At 44.9% G+C, this 22,196-nt stretch overlaps 1 protein-coding gene across 1 annotated transcript in view; it reads right to left on the bottom strand.

Moving 5' to 3' along the window:
* Nucleotides 1-3,934: 3,934 nt before the first annotated feature.
* LOC311105099 (arf-GAP with Rho-GAP domain, ANK repeat and PH domain-containing protein 3-like) overlaps nucleotides 3,935-22,196 on the bottom strand; it is a 44,834-nt gene continuing 26,572 nt past the window's right edge. The window contains exons 15-31 of the mRNA XM_084147101.1: nucleotides 19,935-20,088; nucleotides 19,651-19,753; nucleotides 19,200-19,398; nucleotides 18,832-18,895; nucleotides 18,407-18,570; nucleotides 17,843-18,055; nucleotides 17,516-17,624; nucleotides 17,009-17,156; nucleotides 16,682-16,750; nucleotides 16,502-16,576; nucleotides 14,200-14,317; nucleotides 12,454-12,590; nucleotides 12,186-12,304; nucleotides 11,743-11,806; nucleotides 11,416-11,559; nucleotides 6,720-6,758; nucleotides 3,935-5,382 (exon numbers count right to left, since the gene is read on the bottom strand). Of these exons, the coding sequence (XP_084003227.1) occupies nucleotides 4,909-5,382; nucleotides 6,720-6,758; nucleotides 11,416-11,559; nucleotides 11,743-11,806; nucleotides 12,186-12,304; nucleotides 12,454-12,590; nucleotides 14,200-14,317; nucleotides 16,502-16,576; nucleotides 16,682-16,750; nucleotides 17,009-17,156; nucleotides 17,516-17,624; nucleotides 17,843-18,055; nucleotides 18,407-18,570; nucleotides 18,832-18,895; nucleotides 19,200-19,398; nucleotides 19,651-19,753; nucleotides 19,935-20,088 (2,393 nt within the window). The 3' untranslated portion in view covers nucleotides 3,935-4,908. The remainder of the gene's footprint in view (nucleotides 5,383-6,719; nucleotides 6,759-11,415; nucleotides 11,560-11,742; nucleotides 11,807-12,185; nucleotides 12,305-12,453; nucleotides 12,591-14,199; nucleotides 14,318-16,501; nucleotides 16,577-16,681; nucleotides 16,751-17,008; nucleotides 17,157-17,515; nucleotides 17,625-17,842; nucleotides 18,056-18,406; nucleotides 18,571-18,831; nucleotides 18,896-19,199; nucleotides 19,399-19,650; nucleotides 19,754-19,934; nucleotides 20,089-22,196) is intronic.

Raw genomic sequence — 22,196 nt, 5'->3', positions numbered from 1 at the left:
CAAGTCCTACTGCAGGCCCTATTCACTTGTCTTCATGTATTTACACAAGTGCATAATTTACCTCTAGTTTACCCTGCATTAGGGTCCACAATGAACATGGTGTCTCTAAAGAGGTTCTAATTCTAAAGATCCATGGCAACTATTGAGCAGATTGAGGAAACGGTTTGCTGCAGGTTTAAACAGTGTTAAAGAAGAACAAATATACAGCAATACTTCACTGTGATGTAGAACCTGACCTCATCAGCAGAGTAAACACCACCGTATGGCCACAGGCCCCTGGAAGAAGGGACGTGGTCCCCAGAGATGTTGACAACACCACGCCCATGTGCTGTACACCCAGGAGAATGCTTTACATAACAGCAGTTTATTATGGTGGGATTCTGAGTTGAATGAGTGTGTTATCACCCATTACAAGTCTTCATATGATTGATCTGAATAATAATACTGATCATGGTTAGAATATAGGAATAACACTATAGTAATACATTTTTGGAGTTTCAACCCTTATGTTACATTCAAACTTTCCCTGTATGTTGACTGTTGACTGTATCCCTATAAGTGTCAATATCACAACTCTAAGGGGCTAGCCTGTCTGGCACCTGGAGCAGTGCCCAGTGAGAGTGAAAACGACAAACTGAACAAACGAGTGAACATCCCATCTCTCCTGTGGACAACCTACCGCTGCTACAACAACAGCCAGAGACAGTGGGTGGCCGAAGCACACTGGGGTCAGAACCAGGAAGGGGGGGGGTTGTAAATGGGGAAAACATTGCCATCAAAAAAAACCTTGGCAGAGCCGCATGTCATGCTGAACAAGCACTACGAAGGTGTCAAGGTGTTCCCAGATTATTGTCAGAAAATAGCACAAAAAAAAGAGGAGCAGAGAAAACGTAAGAGGCAGAAGGCTGAGAAAATGGGAAAGAAAAAGGGCCCCGTGTAGTTCAGTTGGTAGAGCATGGCGTTTGCAACGCCTGGGTTGTGGGTTCGATTCCCACAGGGGGGCCAGTATGAAAAAAATGAAATAAAATAATAATAATGTATGCACTCACTAACTGTAAGTCGCTCTGGATAAGAGCGTCTGCTAAAATGTAATTTTTTTTAAATGTAATGTACCTTGCACTGGACTTCTCTGGTAAAGTTCTGCTGCAGAGGTGGCATCTCGACTGAGCCATATGGTTTGGAGTGCAATAACTTGAAGCCGGTGCCAACAATGGAGTAATTGAGAAGGTGAAAGGGTCTGAGCTTGACTCGACAAAGCTGCGAAAACTCCCTCTTTCACTCTAATGAAGCTGTTGTCTGCTGAGTCTGTGTGGGGCTGGGGGGGGGGGCTGGGGGTGCAGGGGGACGTGATTTGTCATACAATCTGAAACTTTAGGAGGGCCGGAGAAAGACCTCCTCTCCATATGTCTGCTTATTTAGCATCTGAAAGCTACTGGTTAAGAGAGTGGGGGAGAGAAGAGGAGAGAAGGGCAGTGGTGGACTTACCATTAGGCAGAAGAGGCAACTGCCTCAGGCCTCATATCATCAAGGTCCTCGTGAGCTGGGCATAGTAATACAAATAATAATACTCTAATCATTTTTATTATTTTATTTCTCCCCCCCCATGCTCCACTAGAGCCCCCCCCACGCTCCACTCGAGGCCCCCCCCATGCTCCACTAGAGCCCCCCCCCATGCTCCACTAGAGGCCCCCCCCCCATGCTCCACTCGAGGCCCCCCCCCATGCTCCACTCGAGGCCCCACCCCCCATGCTCCACTAGAGGCCCCCCATGCTCCACTAGAGGCCCCCCCCATGCTCCACTCGAGGCCCCCCGCATGCTCCACTCGAGCCCCCCCCCACCCCCCCCATGCTCCACTAGAGGCCCCCCCCCACGCTCCACTAGAGGCCCCCCCATGCTCCACTCGAGGCCCCCCCCATGCTCCACTAGAGCCCCCCCCCCCATGCTCCACTAGAGGCCCCCCATGCTCCACTAGAGGCCCCCCCCCATGCTCCACTCGAGGCCCCCCCCATGCTCCACTAGAGGCCCCCCCATGCTCCACTCGAGGCCCCCCCCCCCATGCTCCACTAGAGGCCCCACCCCCCATGCTCTACTAGAGACCCCCCCCCCCCCATGCTCCACTAGAGGCCCCCCCATGCTCCACTAGAGGCCCCCCCCACCCCCCCATGCTCCACTCGATCCCCCCCCCATACTCCACTAGAGGCCCCCCCCATGCTCCACTAGAGCCCCCCCCATGCTCCACTAGAGGCCCCCCCATGCTCCACTCGAGGCCCCCCCCCATGCTCCACTAGAGGCCCCACCCCCCATGCTCTACTAGAGGCCCGCCCCCCATGCTCCACTCGAGGCCCCCCCCCATGCTCCACTAGAGGCCCCACCCCCCATGCTCTACTAGAGGCCCGCCCCCCATGCTCCACTAGAGGCCCGCCCCCCATGCTCCACTAGAGGCCCCCCCCCATGCTCCACTAGAGGCCCCCCCCCCCATGCTCCACTAGAGGCCCCCCCATGCTCCACTAGAGCCCCCCCCCATGCTCCACTAGAGGCCCCCCCATGCTCCACTAGAGGCCCCCCCCCCCCATGCTCCACTAGAGAACCCCCCATGCTCCACTAGAGCCCCCCCCATGCTCCACTCGAGGCCCCCCCATGCTCCACTCGAGCCCCCCCATGCTCCACTAGAGCCTCCCATGCTCCATTCGAGCCACCCCCCCCATGCGCCATTCGAGGCACCCCCCATGCTCCATTCGAGGCCCCCCCCCATGCTCCATTCGAGGCCCCCCATGCTCCACTCGAAGCAGCAATGAGGTGCTTTTAGAGCGGGCAGAGAAAATAAAAATGAAGACGATTTTAATTTGAACAGAAAAATAACTTCAGTTAACGCATTTCTTTAGTAAAAAGACAGGTGCTGCTGATAATACTACCATCTTCGTGGATGCAGAGGACATGTACGTGCTGATGCTGTCTGGCCAAAAAGAGTATGGAATGTCATCAGACACATAGGCTACAAATAGTAAGACAGACGGGCACGGTTTCACGCTCTCGGATGCTTTCTCTGGTGACATAAATTCACAAGTGGGGGCTCAGACTGGCCGCTGCCTGGGGCCTCCAAATCACTAAGTCCCCCACTGGAACAGGGGAGCATGGCAGAGAGAAGGGGAGAGGGGAGAGAGAGAGGGGGGGGGGAGTGGGGAGAGAGAGAGGGGGGAGAGGAGAGGGGGGAGAGAAGGGGAGAGGGGGGAGAGAAGGAAGAGAAAGTGGTATAAGCGTCGGGAGGGATGCAGTTTTTTTGTTTGCATCCATACTAGCTGTGACAATTCTAAAGCGGTGTCAAAGATGGAAGTTGGAATAAAGATTTTAAAAGGACTAGAAAATTACCTTTAACAACAAGTAATAAAGAGTAACATTCATTATATATTTTTTATACCAGTCATTGACCATGAGGAGGAGAACTGCTAAGGAAAGCCTTCTACACGGCCTGGTTTAGTTATGTTGAACCTTTTTCTAAATATAGATTTGTCTCAGATTTGATAAGGCTTCTCATTTCAGAGGTCAGTAGAAACAGAAGCCATCCTTGAAAAGGCTTCTCATTTCAGAGGTCAGTAGAAACCGAAGACATCCGCCCTTGAAAAGGCTTCCCATTTCAGAGGTCAGTAGAAACAGAATTCACAAAAAAACAAGGCTGACTTTAAAAAAGGAATGTGATTGGACAAAGAGGACATACAGAGAATGGTGATCATTTTGCATGAGGTGTCACAATCAAGGCAGTAAGAAGACAGAAGACCACCAGGTAATGAAAGAACTGTGACTAAACGTGTAAACATCATTTACTCAGACACTAGCGCTGTGTTACTTCACACTACTTGCATTTACAAATAATGTGAAATTATATAAATCAAATTCTCAATCCTAAAATAGTGGAAAAATCAAGAGATTGGACGCATCATAAAACTACAAATATCATATTTAATATAGTCCTTCATGTAGTGACAACAATGTGAAATACTGCATCATGAATATTGAAATGGTATAAGCATACAGAATAATGTACACTATTTACAGTAAATTGGGAATAAAACTAATGGACGACAACACCATAGACACTTGGCAAAGGCAGTCAAATTGGAATATCTTATTGTGTATTTAGATTGATGAGAAAAAAAAGGGAGGATATCTTGAATACGGCATATTAATGAAAAAGCAGTAGACTTGGTAGTGCAAACATGAATTCATAATATTAAAATGTAGTGCCACTAATAATTATTATATTTGGCTCTATTCACATCATACAGTGGTTGTGCATGGTGAATAAAACTAAGAATCCATTTGTACTATCTAGAAGATAGTGTGCATACTGCCACCTACTGGTCAGATAGTGTAGCAACACTCTGGATTATCTGTGGCTGTCTAGAAGCAAATCTCTGTTTTTGTTACTTTCACAGTTTTTACAAAAAGAAAAGTTGATAAAATATCATTTCAAAAATAAATTAATACATACAGAGACTGTAACACACTTATATTTAAAATCCAGTTGATTAAGACTAAAAAAATGAATGTTTAATGCCTAATGCATTACCATCAACAATGCCTGATGAGAGATCCATTTCTCTTCTCCCTCAGTGGTTTAGTAAACTATTCAAAAACAAGTACAAAAAGGTATCCCATAGTTAATAGCTAAAGCAATTAGCAAGGTTGTTATAATCCAAGAAGCATCTTTCAATATAAAACGGATATGTACATCACAGTGATAGCAGAGCAGTAAGTCGTTTGTAGGATAAAACATAAGTAAATGGTTATTCATACATGATCATGTATTTTTGACACACCACCCAAACAAATGGGTTCTGTCCATACTCCCATGTTATTCCAGTCTTCTGTCTGTCTGTCTGAGTCTACATGTGCACACATATCTTCCTCTCCTCAGATAACATTCTTCTCTCCTGGCAGTTTCTCCTCATTCTCCGTTTTCTTGGTGAAGACGGAGGACAGTTCCTGGAGGAGCAGCTCCTGAGAGGGGGTACAGGGCCTGTGCTGCTGCCTCCTCCTCGGCACTGGCTGGGGAGACTCCTGGAGGTCGCCTCCTCCACCCAGCACCAGGGTATCCAGAGAACCAGCAGGGGGCAGCAGACCCTCTCCTCCCAGCCCCAGAGAGTGCACCGGGTTGGGGCCGATCATGTGGTCCAGGGAGCCTGTCTTCCGGGGGCCCAGGCTGAGGCTCAGAGGCCGGTCAGGGACCTCTTGGGTCTCTGAGGTGTTGTTGGAGAGGAAGCTGGTCTCCAAGGACTTGAGGACTTGCAAACCGAAGTCTCCTACTTCCTCGTACAGGGGTTCTGGGGGTTCTGGGGGTTCTGGCTCTGGACGCTCCTCGAACGAGTCCTGCTGCACCTTCATGGGCTGGGTGGAGGAGAGGGGGGAGAGGAGAAGAGAAGAGAGAACAGAGGGAGTTAGAAACTCTCTGAATTTGAACCCAACCCAGAGTTCTTTGTATGTTTGATTATACACTATGTAAAGCTCTGGAAGGTTCGAGGCAAAAGCAGAATTAGAACCATTATAATAATAAAAGGGGTTACAATGTAACTATTTGTTAGGAATGATCAGATTTTAAGTAGGTATTAAGGAGATGATCTGCCATTACAGTGACAAAGAAACGTGTGGTTAATTTAATGGGACAAACATGGAAGGGAGTTACCCTTCTTCGACAATGACGTTAAAAACAACAGACTTCCTCTTATTAAGGTCTGGCCATTGTTCTGGCACCTCAGCAACAACCTCAAGGCAATTACTCAATACACCGAGGGACAAAAGAAAATTTCAAGGAAAAAAATTCCCTTGTAAATGCATTTTGGGCTGGGTTACTTCCAGTAGGTAGAACAGTAGCTTGGTCTCCCGAGTGGCGCAGTGGTCTAAGGCGCCGCATTGCAGTGCTAGCTGTGCCACTAGAGATCCTGGTTCGAATCCAGGCTCTGTCGTAGCCGGCCGCGACCGGGAGACCCATGGGGCGGCGCACAATTGGCCCAGGGTAGGGGAGGGAATGGCCCGGCAGGGATGTAGCTCAGTTGGTAGAGCATGGCGTTTGCAACGCCAGGGTTGTGGGTTCGATTCCCACGGGGGGCCAGTATGAAAAATTTTATAAGAGCGTCTGCTAAATGACTAAAATGTAGCCTAATAACCACGGCAGACTGTTCTGTAAAACACAAGCAGGTACTTCACTAAGCCTCACCAGGCCTCCCCCTCAAGGCTAAGGGCCATAGAACCAGAACAATACTGGAGAACGACATCTCCTTCCCAGTCCATCCTGTTGTCTACACATCAACATCCTGATGCTGTAATACCAGGAAGTCAGGGCTTCCATCAGGAAGTGGTTGGGTCAGATATAGTCCCTGTATAAACCAAGGGAATGTCTTTACACAGACAGCGAGAGAGAGAGGCTTTGGAGAACTGTTAGTTATGCGAGTTAGGAGAGCGTTAAACAAGTCCAATAGCAACCTTCAAAATAAACATTGTGTTCTGTTTTCATCTTTAGCTTCTTGTTAGATGAGAATGTTTTTTTTTTTAGTAATTTAGCAGACACTCTTGTCCAGAGCTACTTACAGTAGTGAATGAATACATTTCCTTACTGGTCCCCCGTGGGAATCAAACCCACAACCCTGGTATTGCAAGCGCCATGCTCTACCAACTGAGTCCCCGGGTTGAAAGTAAGGATGAAGATTCACCAAGGTGTGCATACTTACAAAGAACATGGAGAGAGTCCTTCTGGCGTGAAGCTTTCGCTGCAGAGAAAGACAAAAGACATTTAAGTGATAATGCCAGAGAAGCCGGTGTTTGGAGGATAGACTGGCACGGGCACCAATATATCCTCCAAAACACCAGCTTCGAGGGCATTATCACTTTTATACAACAGGTTACCAACATATTCAAATAATGATTTACATATTTTCATTTAAAACGTTATTTTGATTAATATATTCATACTCTTTAATCATTCCACAAGATACAGTTGAAGTCGGAAGTTTACATACACCTTAGCCAAATACATTTAAACTCAGTTTTCCACAATTCCTGACATTTAATCCTAGTACAAATTCCCTGTCTTAGGTCAGTTAGGATCACCACTTTATTTTAAGAATGTGAAAATGTCAGAATAATAGTAGAGAGAATGATTTATTTCAGCTTTTATTTATTTTATCACATTCCCAGTGGGTCAGAAGTTTACATACACTCAATTAGTATTTGGTAGCATTGCCTTTAAATTGTTTAACTTGGGTCAAACCTGTCGGGTAGCCTTCCACAAGCTTCCCACAATAAGTTGGGTGAATTTTGGCCCATTCCTCCTGACAGAGCTGGTGTAACGGAGTCAGGTTTGTAGGCCTCCTTGCTCGCACACACTTTTTCAGTTCTCCCACAAATGTTCTATAGGATTGAGGTCAGGGCTTTGTGATGGCCACTCCAATAACTTGACTTTGTTGTCCTTAAGCCATTTTGCCACAACTTTGGAAGTATGCTTGGGGTCATTGTCCATTTGGAAGACCCATTTGCAACCAAGCTTTAACTTCCTGACTGATGTCTTGAGATGTTGCTTCAATATATCCACATAATTTTCCTTCCTCATGATGCCATCTATTTTATGAAGTGCACCAGTCCCTCCTGCAGCAAAGCACCCCCCCCCCCCCACTGCATGATGCTGCCACCCCCGTGCTTCACGGTTGGGATGGTGTTCTTTGGCTTGCAAGCCACACCCCTTTTCGTCCAAACATAACGATGGTCATTATGGCCAAACAATTCTATTTTTGTTTCATCAGACCAGAGGACATTTCTCCAAAAAGTACGATCTTTGTCCCCATGTGCAGTTGCAAACAGTAGTCTGGCTTTTTTATGGCAGTTTTGGAGCAGTGGCTTCTTCCTTGCTGAGCGGCCTTTCAGGTTATGTAGATATAGGACTTGTTTTACTGTGGATATAGATAATTTTGTACCTGTTTCCTCCAGCATCTTCACAAGGTCCTTTGCATTTGTTCTGGGATTGATTTGCACTTTTCGCACCAAAGTACGTTCATCTCTAGGAGACAGCACCCGTCTCCTTCCTGAGCAGTATGACGGCTGCGTGGTCCCATGGTGTTTATACTTGCGTACTATTGTTTGTACAGATGAACGTGGTACCTTCAGGCGTTTGGAAATTGCTCCCAAGGATTAACCAGACTTGTGGAGGGTCTACAACATTTTTTCGGAGGTCTTGGCTGATTTCTTTTGATTTTCCCATGATGTCAACCAAAGAGGCACTGAGTTTGACGGTAGGCCTTGAAATACATCCACAGGTACACCTCCAATTGACTCAAATGATGTCAATTAGCCTATCAGAAGCTTCTAAAGCCATGACATCCTTTTCTGGAAATTTCAAAGCTGTTTAAAGGCACAGTCAACTTAGTGTATGTAAACTTCTGACCCACTGGAATTGTGATACAGTGAATTATAAGAGAAATAATCTGTCTGTAAACAATTGTTGGAAAAATTACTTGTGTCATGCACAAAATATATGTCCTAACCGACTTGCCAAAACTATAGTTTGTTAATAAGAAATGTGTGGAGTGGTTGAAAAACAAGTTTTAATGACTCCAACCTATGTTTAGGTAAACTTCCGACTTCAACTGTATAGTCGCGACACAAATCTAGGGTTGCTACCCAAGCCGGCTGGTTGTTTGTTCTATCGGTTCGGTTGCAGGAACACGACCCAGTCCTTCAGTCTTTTTGTTCTGTATCTATAGACACGACCCAGTCGTTCAGTCTTTTTGTTCTGTATCTATGGACACGACCCAGTCGTTCAGTCTATTTGTTCTGTATCTATGGACGCGATCCAGTCGTTCAGTCTTTTTGTTCTGTATCTATGGACGCGACCCAGTCGTTCAGTCTTTTTGTTCTGTATCTATGGACGAGATCCAGTCGTTCAGTCTTTTTGTTCTGTATCTATGGACACGACCCAGTTGTTCAGTCTTTTTGTTCTGTATCTATAGACACGACCCAGTCGTTCAGTCTTTTTGTTCTGTATCTATGGACGCGACCCAGTCGTTCAGTCTTTTTGTTCTGTATCTATGGACGCGACCCAGACGTTCAGTCTTTTTGTTCTGTATCTATGGACGCGACCCAGTCGTTCAGTCTTTTTGTTCTGTATCTATGGACGCGACCCAGTCGTTCAGCCAACAACACAGCTAACACAATCACTTTAAACTGAAGTTGGAAAGATGCAAACTAGCTGCATTTCGTTTTGTTTTACCAGTTTTCTATTTACATTTCTCTGTATATGTCCATAAAAATGATGCTGATTCATGATTTCGACTGGCTGAGAAAAGCTGCCTGCCTGCCTGTCGGTCTCTTCCCGACACATTCATTACTATGGGACAGCTGGAGATCGAATTTGAATATTGAAACAATGTTGCAAATGTCAGAGACAGACAGCCAGTTTTATACAAATCTCTGCTGTTGAAAACCAATTGCTAGTGTAAAAGAAATGGGAGATAATGTCTAGATGCTTTTTACAGTGGAGATCAAGTTTATAAATTGCCTGGCTGGGCTGATGAGACAGTGAATTGCACGGTGAGATGAAGCAGAGTAATTAGGCATTTCAACATCATTGTTTTAGCCGGTGGTAATTTGTGGAATAGACACCGGCTGGAATGTGGTTTTAACAAATCAGCATCCAGGATTAGACCACTCGTTGTATAAATGGAGACAGTTTTCCTGACCCAGATTAAGCCTATTGCTGGACAAAAAATGATGCTTTGACTTGCTTTTTCAGTCCAGAACTAGTCTTAATCTGGGTCAGGGAAACTGGCCCATAGTGAATACTCTACAGTAAAGGGATAGTGAAGGACATGGAATACTATACATACTAGATACCAAAGGGTTACAGAAATGGGAGACAGAAAGGAGTGATCTCGATACAAAAACAAGCTTTGTGTGAAGTAAACAACTTGGGCTCAAAACATGCAAAACAAACAACCCAAACGTGCAGTACTGATGTGACTAAAGGCTCCCCATACTAGGTTCAGTTAGCTAAAGGCTCCCCATACTAGGTCCAGTTAGCTAAAGGCTCCCCATACTAGGTTCAGTTAGCTAAAGGCTCCCCATACTAGGTTCAGTTAGCTAAAGGCTCCCCATACTAGGTTCAGTTAGCTAAAGGCTCCCCATACTAGGTCCAGTTAGCTAAAGGCTCCCCATACTAGGTCCAGTTAGCTAAAGGCTCCCCATACTAGGTTCAGTTAGCTAAAGGCTCCCCATACTAGGTTCAGTTAGCTAAAGGCTCCCCATACTAGGTCCAGTTAGCTAAAGGCTCCCCATACTAGGTTCAGTTAGCTAAAGGCTCCCCATACTAGGTTCAGTTAGCTAAAGGCTCCCCATACTAGGTTCAGTGTGCTCCTAGCAGAACTCGGCTAGGTGAAACGAACGTCTGTGCCTCGCATACTCCCTTAAAAGACCTTTGCTTGAAAAACAAGAAAAAAAAAGTGGGAACATTACTGTTTGTCTCTCTTGAGATGCCGTAGCAACAACATAAGCAGTATACACTTCTTCAAAATAGTCCAAATTAATTCAAGAAATCTGTAATTCATTTTTGCCAAGGAGGTCTTAGTCGCACAATTTTCCATCTAACTAAGATGTTTGGTGCAGTATTTCTCAAGTGAAAGAATTTGCATGAAAACTAGTCGTCTCTAGTCGAATGACAACAAACACTTCATTGAATAATCCCGTCCATAGTTTTCACTCCTACTAGGAGTAGTACTGTTGACCAATAACCGACGAAAGGGGTGTAGACTTCGGCTACCGAACTTCGACTTGCCTCTAGAAAAAAATGTGTGTGAGCGAACAGCCGAAAAAACCCCTGCCTAACAGCAAAACGATAAAAAATACCACAAAATGTTGTCATAATACATGCGCAAATTGTTTCAACTGGGAAGCACACAACAGGCTTAAAAGTATAGGGTGGGTAGAGGGTGTGGGTGGTTGTCTCCTGCAGAACCATACCAGAGTCTGATTGGCTGACAACATGGTAGAGTTGGAACGTACTAGGGTCTGATTGGCTGACAACATGGTAGAGTTGGAACATACCAGAGTCTGATTGGCTAAGAGCATGGTTGAGTTGAAGTCGAAATTGGTTGAGTTTAAACATACCAGAGTCTGATTGGCTGACAGCATGGTAGAGTTGGAACGTACTAGGGTCTGATTGGCTGACAACATGGTAGAGTTGGAACATACCAGAGTCTGATTGGCTAAGAGCATGGTTGAGTTGAAGTCGAAATTGGTTGAGTTTAAACATACCAGAGTCTGATTGGCTGACAGCATGGTAGAGTTGGAACGTACTAGGGTCTGATTGGCTGACAACATGGTAGAGTTGGAACATACCAGAGTCTGATTGGCTGACAGCATGGTAGAGTTGGAACGTACCAGAGTCTGATTGGCTGACAGCATGGTAGAGTTGCTCTCATGTCCGTCCCCTCTGATTGGTACTAGGGGCATGGTCCCAAACTTCTGTTTGGAGATATCTGAGGAGGAGTGACGTCTCAACACCGGAGGACGGGTGTCATCATTCTGTTAGAGGGAATCAAGCGAATCAAAATTAAATCGAATGGATGAAATGAAACAGACATAAGTAAAAATCTAAAGCGTAGGTGTTACACCCAAAAAAGACTGGGGAAAGCAAACTCTAAATCATGTAAAAGTGTTGCAAAACAACTCATACACTGAGGAGGGGAACTAGGCTCCACAACATACCTGTGCTTTGAGGAAATTGGTGACCCAGTCCCATAGGTCAGACTCACAAAAGCAACAAAGGTACCTGGGAGACACAAAAACACAAAGCAGTGATTAGCTCTTAAAGGGGAGGGAGGTCTCATTTAAAGGGGAGGGGAGAGGCAGATCTAAAACAAGACATTCCAACCTCCCCCCAAAAACAATGTAGTCCACTTACATAACATCATAACATCCTATGTCATGCCAAAACCATTCAATATACAGTAAACAATGAGGATTTCAATGAGGAATTTCAAATACTTGAGAAAACATGATGTATGTCCTATAAGAATATGTTTCAGTCTTATCCAATAGAAGTTGTAATTCAAGATTTCCAGACATCCTTTGCAATGACCCAAATAATTTGCAGAAAAATCGTGGTATTTCCTTTCATTGCCAGACAAGATTTTGAAGTGAACACCTACAGCTGATGTTTCTCCATCATCAGAGTAAAGCCCCATCTAGTGGGCGGTTTCAGCTTCTTTCGAATTCCCATGTAGATCTTCATAGACTTCAGAGCCCATTCCTTTTCAGGCTTGATGCTCTGAAATGACAGGCGTACTGTACAGTGAGAACATATTTATAGGAAAGACAAACTGGACAATCACAGCTCCACCTGCGATTACTACACTGGCCCATATGAGCGCAGAGTTCCATCTTCAAGGTGTGACCGTGACGCGAGAGCAGAAATACCTTTTTGTCCTTCAGCAGAAGCAGCCTGTGGTCTTTGATCTGAAAGGTGTGTTCCTGAAAGCCTTTTCCGTGGAGGAGTTTGGGGGGCTCTTCACGACACTTAAGAACTCCCATCTTCATTATCTCACTCTGGTAGGCTGTGAATTAAAAAACATCATAATTGCAATCATACTGTGTATAACAATGACAGTCTCCAAATAAGTGGTCACGCATGAACGTAAGAGTAACAACAAAATTGGGCTGATTAAAATCGATGATCAAAAATCGAAGAGGGTCATTTGATTGTGATTGTTTGGATTGATAGACCAAGCTAATGATTGTGATTGTTTGGATTGATAGACCAAGCTAATGATTGTGATTGTTTGGATTGATAGACCAAGCTAATGAGCTGTTTCTCCGGACTGCGCAGTATTCACCAGTCAGGATGTTAATGCCCTCTCCTTTGGGAACTCTCTTCACCACCAGGTAAGCGGAACTAGGATCAGCCATTTTACACCACTGTAGTGCCTGCTCCAGCACTTTCTCTTTGGGGTGTAGGGGGCGCTCTGTGGAACAAAGACAACATTTGAACATAAAAAAAAAAAAAAATAACCTGAAGTGAAACTATACAGTATGATGTCCTGGAATTTCCTTCCGTAAAAAATATAAGGGGAATACAACTAGACTGTGAGAAAGTCTTCATGTTTCAAAGATAAACTATCCCAGCCAGAGCCCGGATCTTGAACATCTCTGGAGACACCTGAAAATAGCTGTGCAGCGACGCTCCCCATCCAACCTGACAGAGCTTGAGAGGATCTGCAGAGAAGAAATGGGAGAAACTCCCCAAATACAGGTGTGCCAAGCTTGTAGCGTCATACCCAAGAAGACTCAAGGCTGTAATCGCTGCCAAAGGTGCTTCAACGAAGTACTGAGTAAAGGGTCTGAATACTTATGTAAATATGATAATGCAGTTTTTAATTTTTTATAAATTATAAACAGATTCTAAAAACCTGTTTTTGCTTTGTCATTATGGGGTATTGTGTGTAGACTGATGAGGGGGGAAAACAATGTAATCAATTTTTGAATAAGGCTGTAACGTAACAAAATGTTGAAAAAGTCAAGGGGTCTGAATACTTTCCGAATGCACTGTAAATGCTATTTTGAGCTGTTTTTAGATGTTCTATAGTATTCCCAGTCAGAGATAGTAACACCATGCTCCTCACCCAGTCAGAGATAGTAACATCATGCTCCTCACACAGTCAGAGATAGTAACATCATGCTCTTCACCCAGTCAGAGATAGTAACATCATGCTCTTCACCCAGTCAGAGATAGTAACATCATGCTCTTCACCCAGTCAGAGATAGTAACATCATGCTCTTCACCCAGTCAGAGATAGTAACATCATGCTCTTCACCCAGTCAGAGATAGTAACATCATGCTCTTCACCCAGTCAGAGATAGTAACATCATGCTCTTCACCCAGTCAGAGATAGTAACATCATGCTCCTCACACAGTCAGAGATAGTAACATCATGCTCCTCACCCAGTCAGAGATAGTAACATCATGCTCTTCACCCAGTCAGAGATAGTAACATCATGCTCCTCACCCAGTCAGAGATAGTAACATCATGCTCCTCACACAGTCAGAGATAGTAACATCATGCTCTTCACCCAGTCAGAGATAGTAACACCATGCTCCTCACCCAGTCAGAGATAGTAATATGATGCTTCTCACCCAGTCAGAGATAGTAATATGATGCTTCTCACCCAGTTGTCCTTCCTCTATGGCCTCGAACGTCAGCCACACGTCCTTCTCCCCTGCTGGGACGTTCCTCATGTACAGGACCTGGTTAGTCAACTCCTCAGCACCCATGGTTGGAGACACCTACAGAGAACCAGACCATAAAGAGATACCTACAGAGAACCAGACCATAAAGAGATACCTACAGAGAACCAGACCATAAAGAGATAGCTACAGAGAACCAGACCATAAAGAGATAGCTACAGAGAACCAGACCATAAAGAGATAGCTACAGAGAACCAGACCATAAAGAGATAGCTACAGAGAACCAGACCATAAAGAGATAGCTACAGAGAACCAGACCATAAAGAGACACCTACAGAGAACCAGACCATAAAGAGATAGCTACAGAGAACCAGACCATAAAGAGATAGCTACAGAGAACCAGACCATAAAGAGATAGCTACAGAGAACCAGACCATAAAGAGATAGCTACAGAGTTCCAGACCATAAAGAGATAGCTACAGAGTTCCAGACCATAAAGAGATAGCTACAGAGAACCAGACCATAAAGAGATAGCTACAGAGAACCAGACCATAAAGAGATAGCTACAGAGTTCCAGACCATAAAGAGATAGCTACAGAGTTCCAGACCATAAAGAGATAGCTACAGAGAACCAGACCATAAAGAGATAGCTACAGAGAACCAGACCATAAAGAGATAGCTACAGAGTTCCAGACCATAAAGAGATAGCTACAGAGTTCCAGACCATAAAGAGATAGCTACAGAGTTCCAGACCATAAAGAGATACCTACAGAGAACCAGACCATAAAGAGATAGCTACAGAGAACCAGACCATAAAGAGATAGCTACAGAGTTCCAGACCATAAAGAGATAGCTACAGAGTTCCAGACCATAAAGAGATAGCTACAGAGTTCCAGACCATAAAGAGATAGCTACAGAGTTCCAGACCATAAAGAGATAGCTACAGAGAACCAGACCATAAAGAGATAGCTACAGAGAACCAGACCATAAAGAGATAGCTACAGAGTTCCAGACCATAAAGAGATAGCTACAGAGTTCCAGACCATAAAGAGATAGCTACAGAGTACCAGACCATAAAGAGATAGCTACAGAGTTCCAGACCATAAAGAGATAGCTACAGAGAACCAGACCAGAGCATGTTTGCTTCCTAGCTCATCTACAGAAATGCTCATGTCCAGCATGTATAGTCTAGGTGATGGTAGATGGTTATCATCGGAAATCCCAGACCTAGGGCAACATTGGTACATTGTGGGAGGCCACCTGTCTGTCTAGGTCAGGGGTCTCCAACCTTTTCTTGCATGAGAGCTACTTTTTAAAAAAAAGATGTTGTGAGCTACTAGTTGTTTTTTTCTAGCTTTCAAATAGGCCCATTCTTCTCCGCTACCCTGCAACTCTTCTTTGGTGTACAAGTGATGTGTTTTCTGTCAATATAACTAGTAAAATAATGGTTATTAAACAACTAAAGGGGTTTTTCCTGAAGTCTGTTCTGTTTAATTTTTTTCCTGTTTTTTTCCTCCACAATATTACAATTATTCAGAGAAACAATGGAAATGGATGTTCTGAGACAATGTCAATGATTAAATCACATCAGAAGACCATTTTTTTTAGGTCTGGAATAAAAAGCGAACAAAAAATGATTTGAGTGTAATTTAATTGCACATCTAGCAAGAGAGGAACGTGTCAGTCTAGCGATGTATCTGCTCTTTAGGCCTGCTGCTGCAGAGTTAGCTAAACAATCTCCACCCAAATGATACAAATAATCCTGATATCGTTCTGTCAGGTAAACCTACTTTGCATTTAATTGAGAAGGTTTTTTTTGGGGGAAAGTCTTTCTGTCTACCCACAAGACGGTTATCATTAGCCTACTAGCATCGCTAACTGGCGACACACGGAGCGATAGACAAACGGGCGCACCACACAGACAGACAAGGGCAATATTGAAATTGAAATCGGCAGATATTGTGTTACATTTGGCTTTTTAAACCAATCGTGGCTAACTAGCGTTGGGATAATGTCAATGTGGCTTTGATTGGATAGAACCAGGAGCTTTATGTTAATGACGGTTTGCGATGGAACACATTTATAAAAATTGAATGTACTTCCAGAATTGATGGGCGTGCTACTCATAGGTGGGCTGCTAGCTACTGGAAGCTACTGGATCTACCTGTTGGAGACCCCTGGTCTAGAGAGACTAGTGGAGGGTGGAGAGGCGCCACCATGTGGTTAAATAATAATAGCATCTTTCATGAAATTAAAATCAGAAGATATCCCGGCGCCACTTACCTTCAGAGTTATGCAGCAGTCTGGCATCTTCTTCTCCAGGTACACTTCAATGATCAGGTCACCTGCTTGAGACAGCTGCACATACAGGATACTTATTACAGACAATCGTTTGTCCAACCAATGTGATCTAACCCTTCATAAATCTTTATAAACGGTTTATATATCCTTCATAAAGTGTACCTGTGTGTCCTTCCAGGTGGTGATGAGGCTGAGCTCCAGTTCTATCTGGGTCTGTTGCTCCTCATCAATCTGAACAAACACAATCAAACATTTACTAATCATTCATTAGATTACAGAACAGATTGACCTGGGCCATGTTCAGTAGGGCACACTGTAGCAAAACAGTTTGCAGTGAAATGTGAACATCTGTACTCTGATTGGACAAGTTCAGGTAGGTAGTACCTCCCCGTTTCAATCCATTCAGAATGCTTTCTACATATGGAACACAACCCTGATTTCTAAGTGATGCATTTGAGCTTTGACCCTCTCTGGTTCGACTATACTCACATCAAAGACATACAGGTAGTTGTCTATGAGGTCTTCAACGATCTTCACCTCGTGTTCTCCTTTCCCGTCTGTCTGGAAGAGGCTGGGGGCGAACAGCAGGGACAGGTTCTTGGTACACATCTGGTTCAGGTCTGCACACTTCTGAACCCTGGGACCGAGAGAGAGAGAGAGAGAGAGAGAGAGAGAGAGAGAGAGAGAGAGAGAGAGAGAGAGAGAGAGAGAGAGAGAGAGAGAGAGAGAGAGAGAGAGAGAGAGAGAGAGAGCACACCTCTGAACCCTGGGATCAAGAGAGAGCACAAACAGTTGCCAACTTGGCAGTGAGGTTGTCTAAGTATGATAAATTGGCAGTGAGGTTGTCTAAGTATGATAAATTGTACAGTTTAGGGTTGGGGTCAATTCTATTTGAATTCAGGAAGAAAATTTGAAATGGAATTGACCCCAACTCTGCTTAGTTGCCAGTGATGTTACCTAAACATTAAAAATGGTCCAGTTTGAGGGGCTACTGACCTATAGAGGTGGCTGATGAGAGCAGCCAGAGTCGTCCTGTTGACTCTGGGTAAACTACGGATGATCTCCTTGTATCTGTCCAGACGCTGGCTCTTATCCTTGGCTGTTCCTATAAAAAAGGGACAAACAGGAACCAGTTCGATTTCAAAAGGATACGTTATGGTACATCCTGACGAGCACCAGTGAAACAGCTTGGTGGAAGCCCTATAACTCTGAGGGGACCAAGAGGACTAGGTCGAGTGATTAAGTCAGAGACACAACTTCGAAAACACAACAAAACAGTAGCTTCATATGTATGCTGTCTGTGATGATAACACCGGTACTTACTGACAGCCTCCTTCCATAGTGGATGCAGGTCAGCCATGAAGATGGGGTCGTCTATCTCCCTGAAGAACCTCTTCAACACGTCGGTCACGTCCTCAATGAAGTTATCCCCGATCCGGAGCTTGACGTTCCGAGCATCGTTCCTGAACTCCTCCATCAGTAGCTTGATCCTGGACGTGGCTCCGTTCTTCCTGTAGATCCCCTCATGACCCAGACCTGGACGAGCAGATCACAGATCAGATCCAGTTCATCAGTCATAAGCTAGTATTTCCTGTCTCTGTCTGTCATAAAGTACAGCTAAACTGGGAAAAGAAACACTACAGTGCACAGGCCACTGCAGAGTTATAATGAATTGATTAACTATTTATAAACCCCTTTATATACATTGGTATTGTATACCTTAATATAAAAAGGATTACTTCTACTGAAAATGCATCAAATGCTATGGATCCTATCATGGATCCACAAGATCACTGGAAAATGTGCCATTTTGTCATTGATAACGCAGAATCCTCTATCCTCTGCTATACTGTGGAACGGAATGGAATATCCAGACTCCTCCCTCACCATATTGAGTGATGAAGGCGATGCAGCTGTCTACAATGATGGGGATGTCATTCCTGCTGAGCTGCTGTTCTCTCAGGGTGTTGCCCTTCCCTCCAGCAGCTCTCTGGATGTCTGCGTACCACAGGGAGAAGTCTAACCGACCCATCCCCTGGAGGTGCAGCGTCCTGGGGGGGGGGGTTAGACATGTCGATACTCAGAGGTGAAGGTTCAGAGAAAATCACGACTGCAAACTCACTCGGGAGTCCAGCTCCAAAAAACTAATTTACATGGTAAAATTATTTTTCATTCTGGAAATTCCATTCCCCACCAATTCCACCCTTAGCTGGGTATATTATAGGCGCCAAACTAGCCATGATATGTTGACATACTGTGTAATTAATATACAGTATGTACTGAATGAGAAAAGGAAGAGACTGAAAACCAACCTTCCTTTTTCAACCAAAACCAGAATTTCCTTCTTCTCATGGTTTTGGTTCTCAGTTACTATACCTAGGAGACAAACACAGAACAAATGGAAGACCGGACCAAATCATTCATCAGCAGACAGTTGCTCAAAGAAACGATGCTTGGGGTAGTTAAGGCCCAGAAATGTCCATGATCAAGCTGGCAGTAGGCTTTTTTCTTTATAGTCAGACGGGTTTTAAAATGACTATAGTACCCCACTTTGTTGACAGTTTATTACAATCCATAGTTAGGGCATAAAATGTCTCAATGAGGAGTTACCAAACGTTATTTGAGCAACCACATTACCACACAGTGCCCAGTAAAGCTAGGGTCAGGACAGGAGACTCACTGAGCTCTTGCAGACGTTTAAGGTTGATAATGTCCTCAGCTGCTCCATCGTTCCCAGGGCAGATGAAGAGGTTAGACTTCTGAAGGACAAAATATCCCTCTTTCCACTGAGAAGGGTCTCGCATGGCCTTGTAGCGCAGGACTCCCACCCGCTCAAACTCCCTCGCTAGCAGGCAGTGGCAGCTTAAAGGTGTGGCGGCCTGAGGAAGGGAACACAGGAAGTGGTTAAAGTACAGGAGGGAACACTGAACAGACACATACCAGGCTAGTACAGTCCATAGACTGTGTTAGTCAGAAAGGAGGAAACACTTCACTGTAACCCCCCCTTAAGTATGCATAGGACATTACAACGTTCAGAGCTGAAAGAGCTCTGACAATATCAGTAAAGCTGAACATTGGCATTATCAGTGTGCAGGCATTGCGCTCTTCTGGGATAGAAAGTAATCTCATACCTTTCCGATGGCCTTGGCCCAACATTGCAGTGCCTCGGGAGTTTCCAATCCAAACTGATAGAGCTTCTCTGAGGACAAGTACAGTTCAAACGTATAGAGAAACCTGCAACGAGACACAGGAACAAAAGAGAAGGGCACTAGATCAACGCTAGTTGGTAGATACCTGTACATTGAGTGGCAGTGATATAACCATTTCATGCTAAACGTATCTTTTCCACGTGTTTGAAATAGACAGTGTGATTGACCACCTTCATTAGTTACTATGCCATGATTGGTCCTCTAACCTGTCAATGAAGCCGTTGTTGTTGCAGGAGTCCGGCCTGCTGACCCCCAGACAGAGGATGTCTTTGACGTTGATCTTCATGCTAGGATCAGGACATCGGTCAGACTCATAGAACAGAAGAGACCTCTCCACCGTGCACCAGTACTTCTGGAAATCTGGGGAGCAAATAACAGCAAAAGTATTGGCTGTTACTTTCTAAATAGTCTCGCGTTGCCATACTTAAGAATCTCGTTTATCCCTATTAGAGTGTACAAACGTGAAGAAGCCTGGAAATCGAGGTCCCTTTCTAAATAAATTACATTTGGGATTTTTATGATGGGGCTGCGTTTTTTTAATTTATTTATTTCACCTTTATTTAACCAGGTAAGCCAGTTGAGAACAAGTTCTCATTTACAACTGCGACCTGGCCAAGATAAAGCAAAGCAGTGCGATAAAAACAACAACAACACAGAGTTACATATGGGGTAAAACAAAACATAAAGTCAAAAATACAACAGAAAATACACTGCTCAAAAAAATTAAGGGAACACTAAAATAACACATCCTAGATCTGAATGAATGAAATAATCTTATTAAATACTTTTTTCTTTACATAGTTGAATGTGCTGACAACAAAATCACACAAAAATTATCAATGGAAATCAAATGTATCAACCCATGGAGGTCTGGATTTGGAGTCACCCTCAAAATTTAAGTGGAAAACCACTCTACAGGCTGATCCAACTTTGATGTAATGTCCTTAAAACAAGTCAAAATGAGGCTCAGTAGTATGTGTGGCCTCCACGTGCCTGTATGACCTCCCTACAACGCCTGGGCATGCTCCTGATGAGGTGGCGGATGGTCTCCTGAGGGATCTCCTCCCAGACCTGGACTAAAGCATCCGCCAACTCCTGGACAGTCTGTGGTGCAACGTGGCGTTGGTGGATGGAGCGAGACATGATGTCTCAGATGTGCTCAATTGGATTCAGGTCTGGGGAACGGGCGGGCCAGTCCATAGCATCAATGCCTTCCTCTTGCAGGAACTGCTGACACACTCCAGCCACATGAGGTCAAGCATTGTCTTGCATTAGGAGGAACCCAGGGCCAACCGCACCAGCATATGGTCTCACAAGGGGTCTGAGGATCTCATCTCGGTACCTAATGGCAGTCAGGCTACCTCTGGCGAGCACATGGAGGGCTGTGCGGCCCCCCAAAGAAATGCCACCCCACACCATGACTGACCCACCGCCAAACCGGTCATGCTGGAGGATGTTGCAGGCAGCAGAACGTTCTCCACGGCGTCTCCAGACTCTGTCACGTGCTCAGTGTGAACCTGCTTTCATCTGTGAAGAGCACAGGGCGCCAGTGGCGAATTTGCCAATCTTGGTGTTCTCTGGCAAATGCCAAACGTCCTGCACGGTTTTGGGCTGTAAGCACAACCCCCACCTGTGGACGTCGGGCCCTCATACCACCCTCATGGAGTCTGTTTCTGACCGTTTGAGCAGACACATGCACATTTGTGGCCTGCTGGAGGTCATTTTGCAGGGCTCTGGCAGTGCTCCTCCTGCTCCTCCTTGCACAAAGGCGGAGGTAGCGGTCCTGCTGCTGGGTTGTTGCCCTCCTACGGCCTCCTCCACGTCTCCTGATGTACTGGCCTGTCTCCTGGTAGCGCCTCCATGCTCTGGACACTACGCTGACAGACACAGCAAACCTTCTTGCCACAGCTCGCATTGATGTGCCATCCTGGATGAGCTGCACTACCTGAGCCACTTGTGTGGGTTGTAGACTCCGTCTCATGCTACCACTAGAGTGAAAGCACCGCCAGCATTCAAAAGTGACCAAAACATCAGCCAGGAAGCATAGGAACTGAGAAGTGGTCTATGGTCACCACCTGCAAAACCAGTCCTTTATTGGGGGTGTCTTGCTAATTGCCTATAATTTCCACCTGTTGTCTATTCCATTTGCACAACAGCATGTGAAATGTATTGTCAATCAGTGTTGCTTCCTAAGTGGACAGTTTGATTTCACAGAAGTGTGATTGACTTGGAGTTACATTGAGTTGTTTAAGTGTTCCCTTTATTTTTTGGAGCAGTGTATATATACAGTGTGTGCAAATGTAGCAAGTTATGGAGGTAAGGCAATAAATAGGCTATAGTGCAAAATAATTACAATTAGTATTAACACTGGAATGATAGATGTGCACGAGATGATGTGCAAATAGAGATACTGGGGTGCAAATGAGCAAAATAAATAACAATATAGGGATGAGGTAGTTGGGTGGGCT

Source organism: Coregonus lavaretus (genome assembly GCF_964263955.1).
Source record: "Coregonus lavaretus genome assembly, chromosome: 29".
NCBI lineage: Eukaryota > Metazoa > Chordata > Actinopteri > Salmoniformes > Salmonidae > Coregonus > Coregonus lavaretus.
Note: the sequence above shows the minus strand (reverse complement) of the source record. Positions and strands in the feature narration are given on the sequence as shown.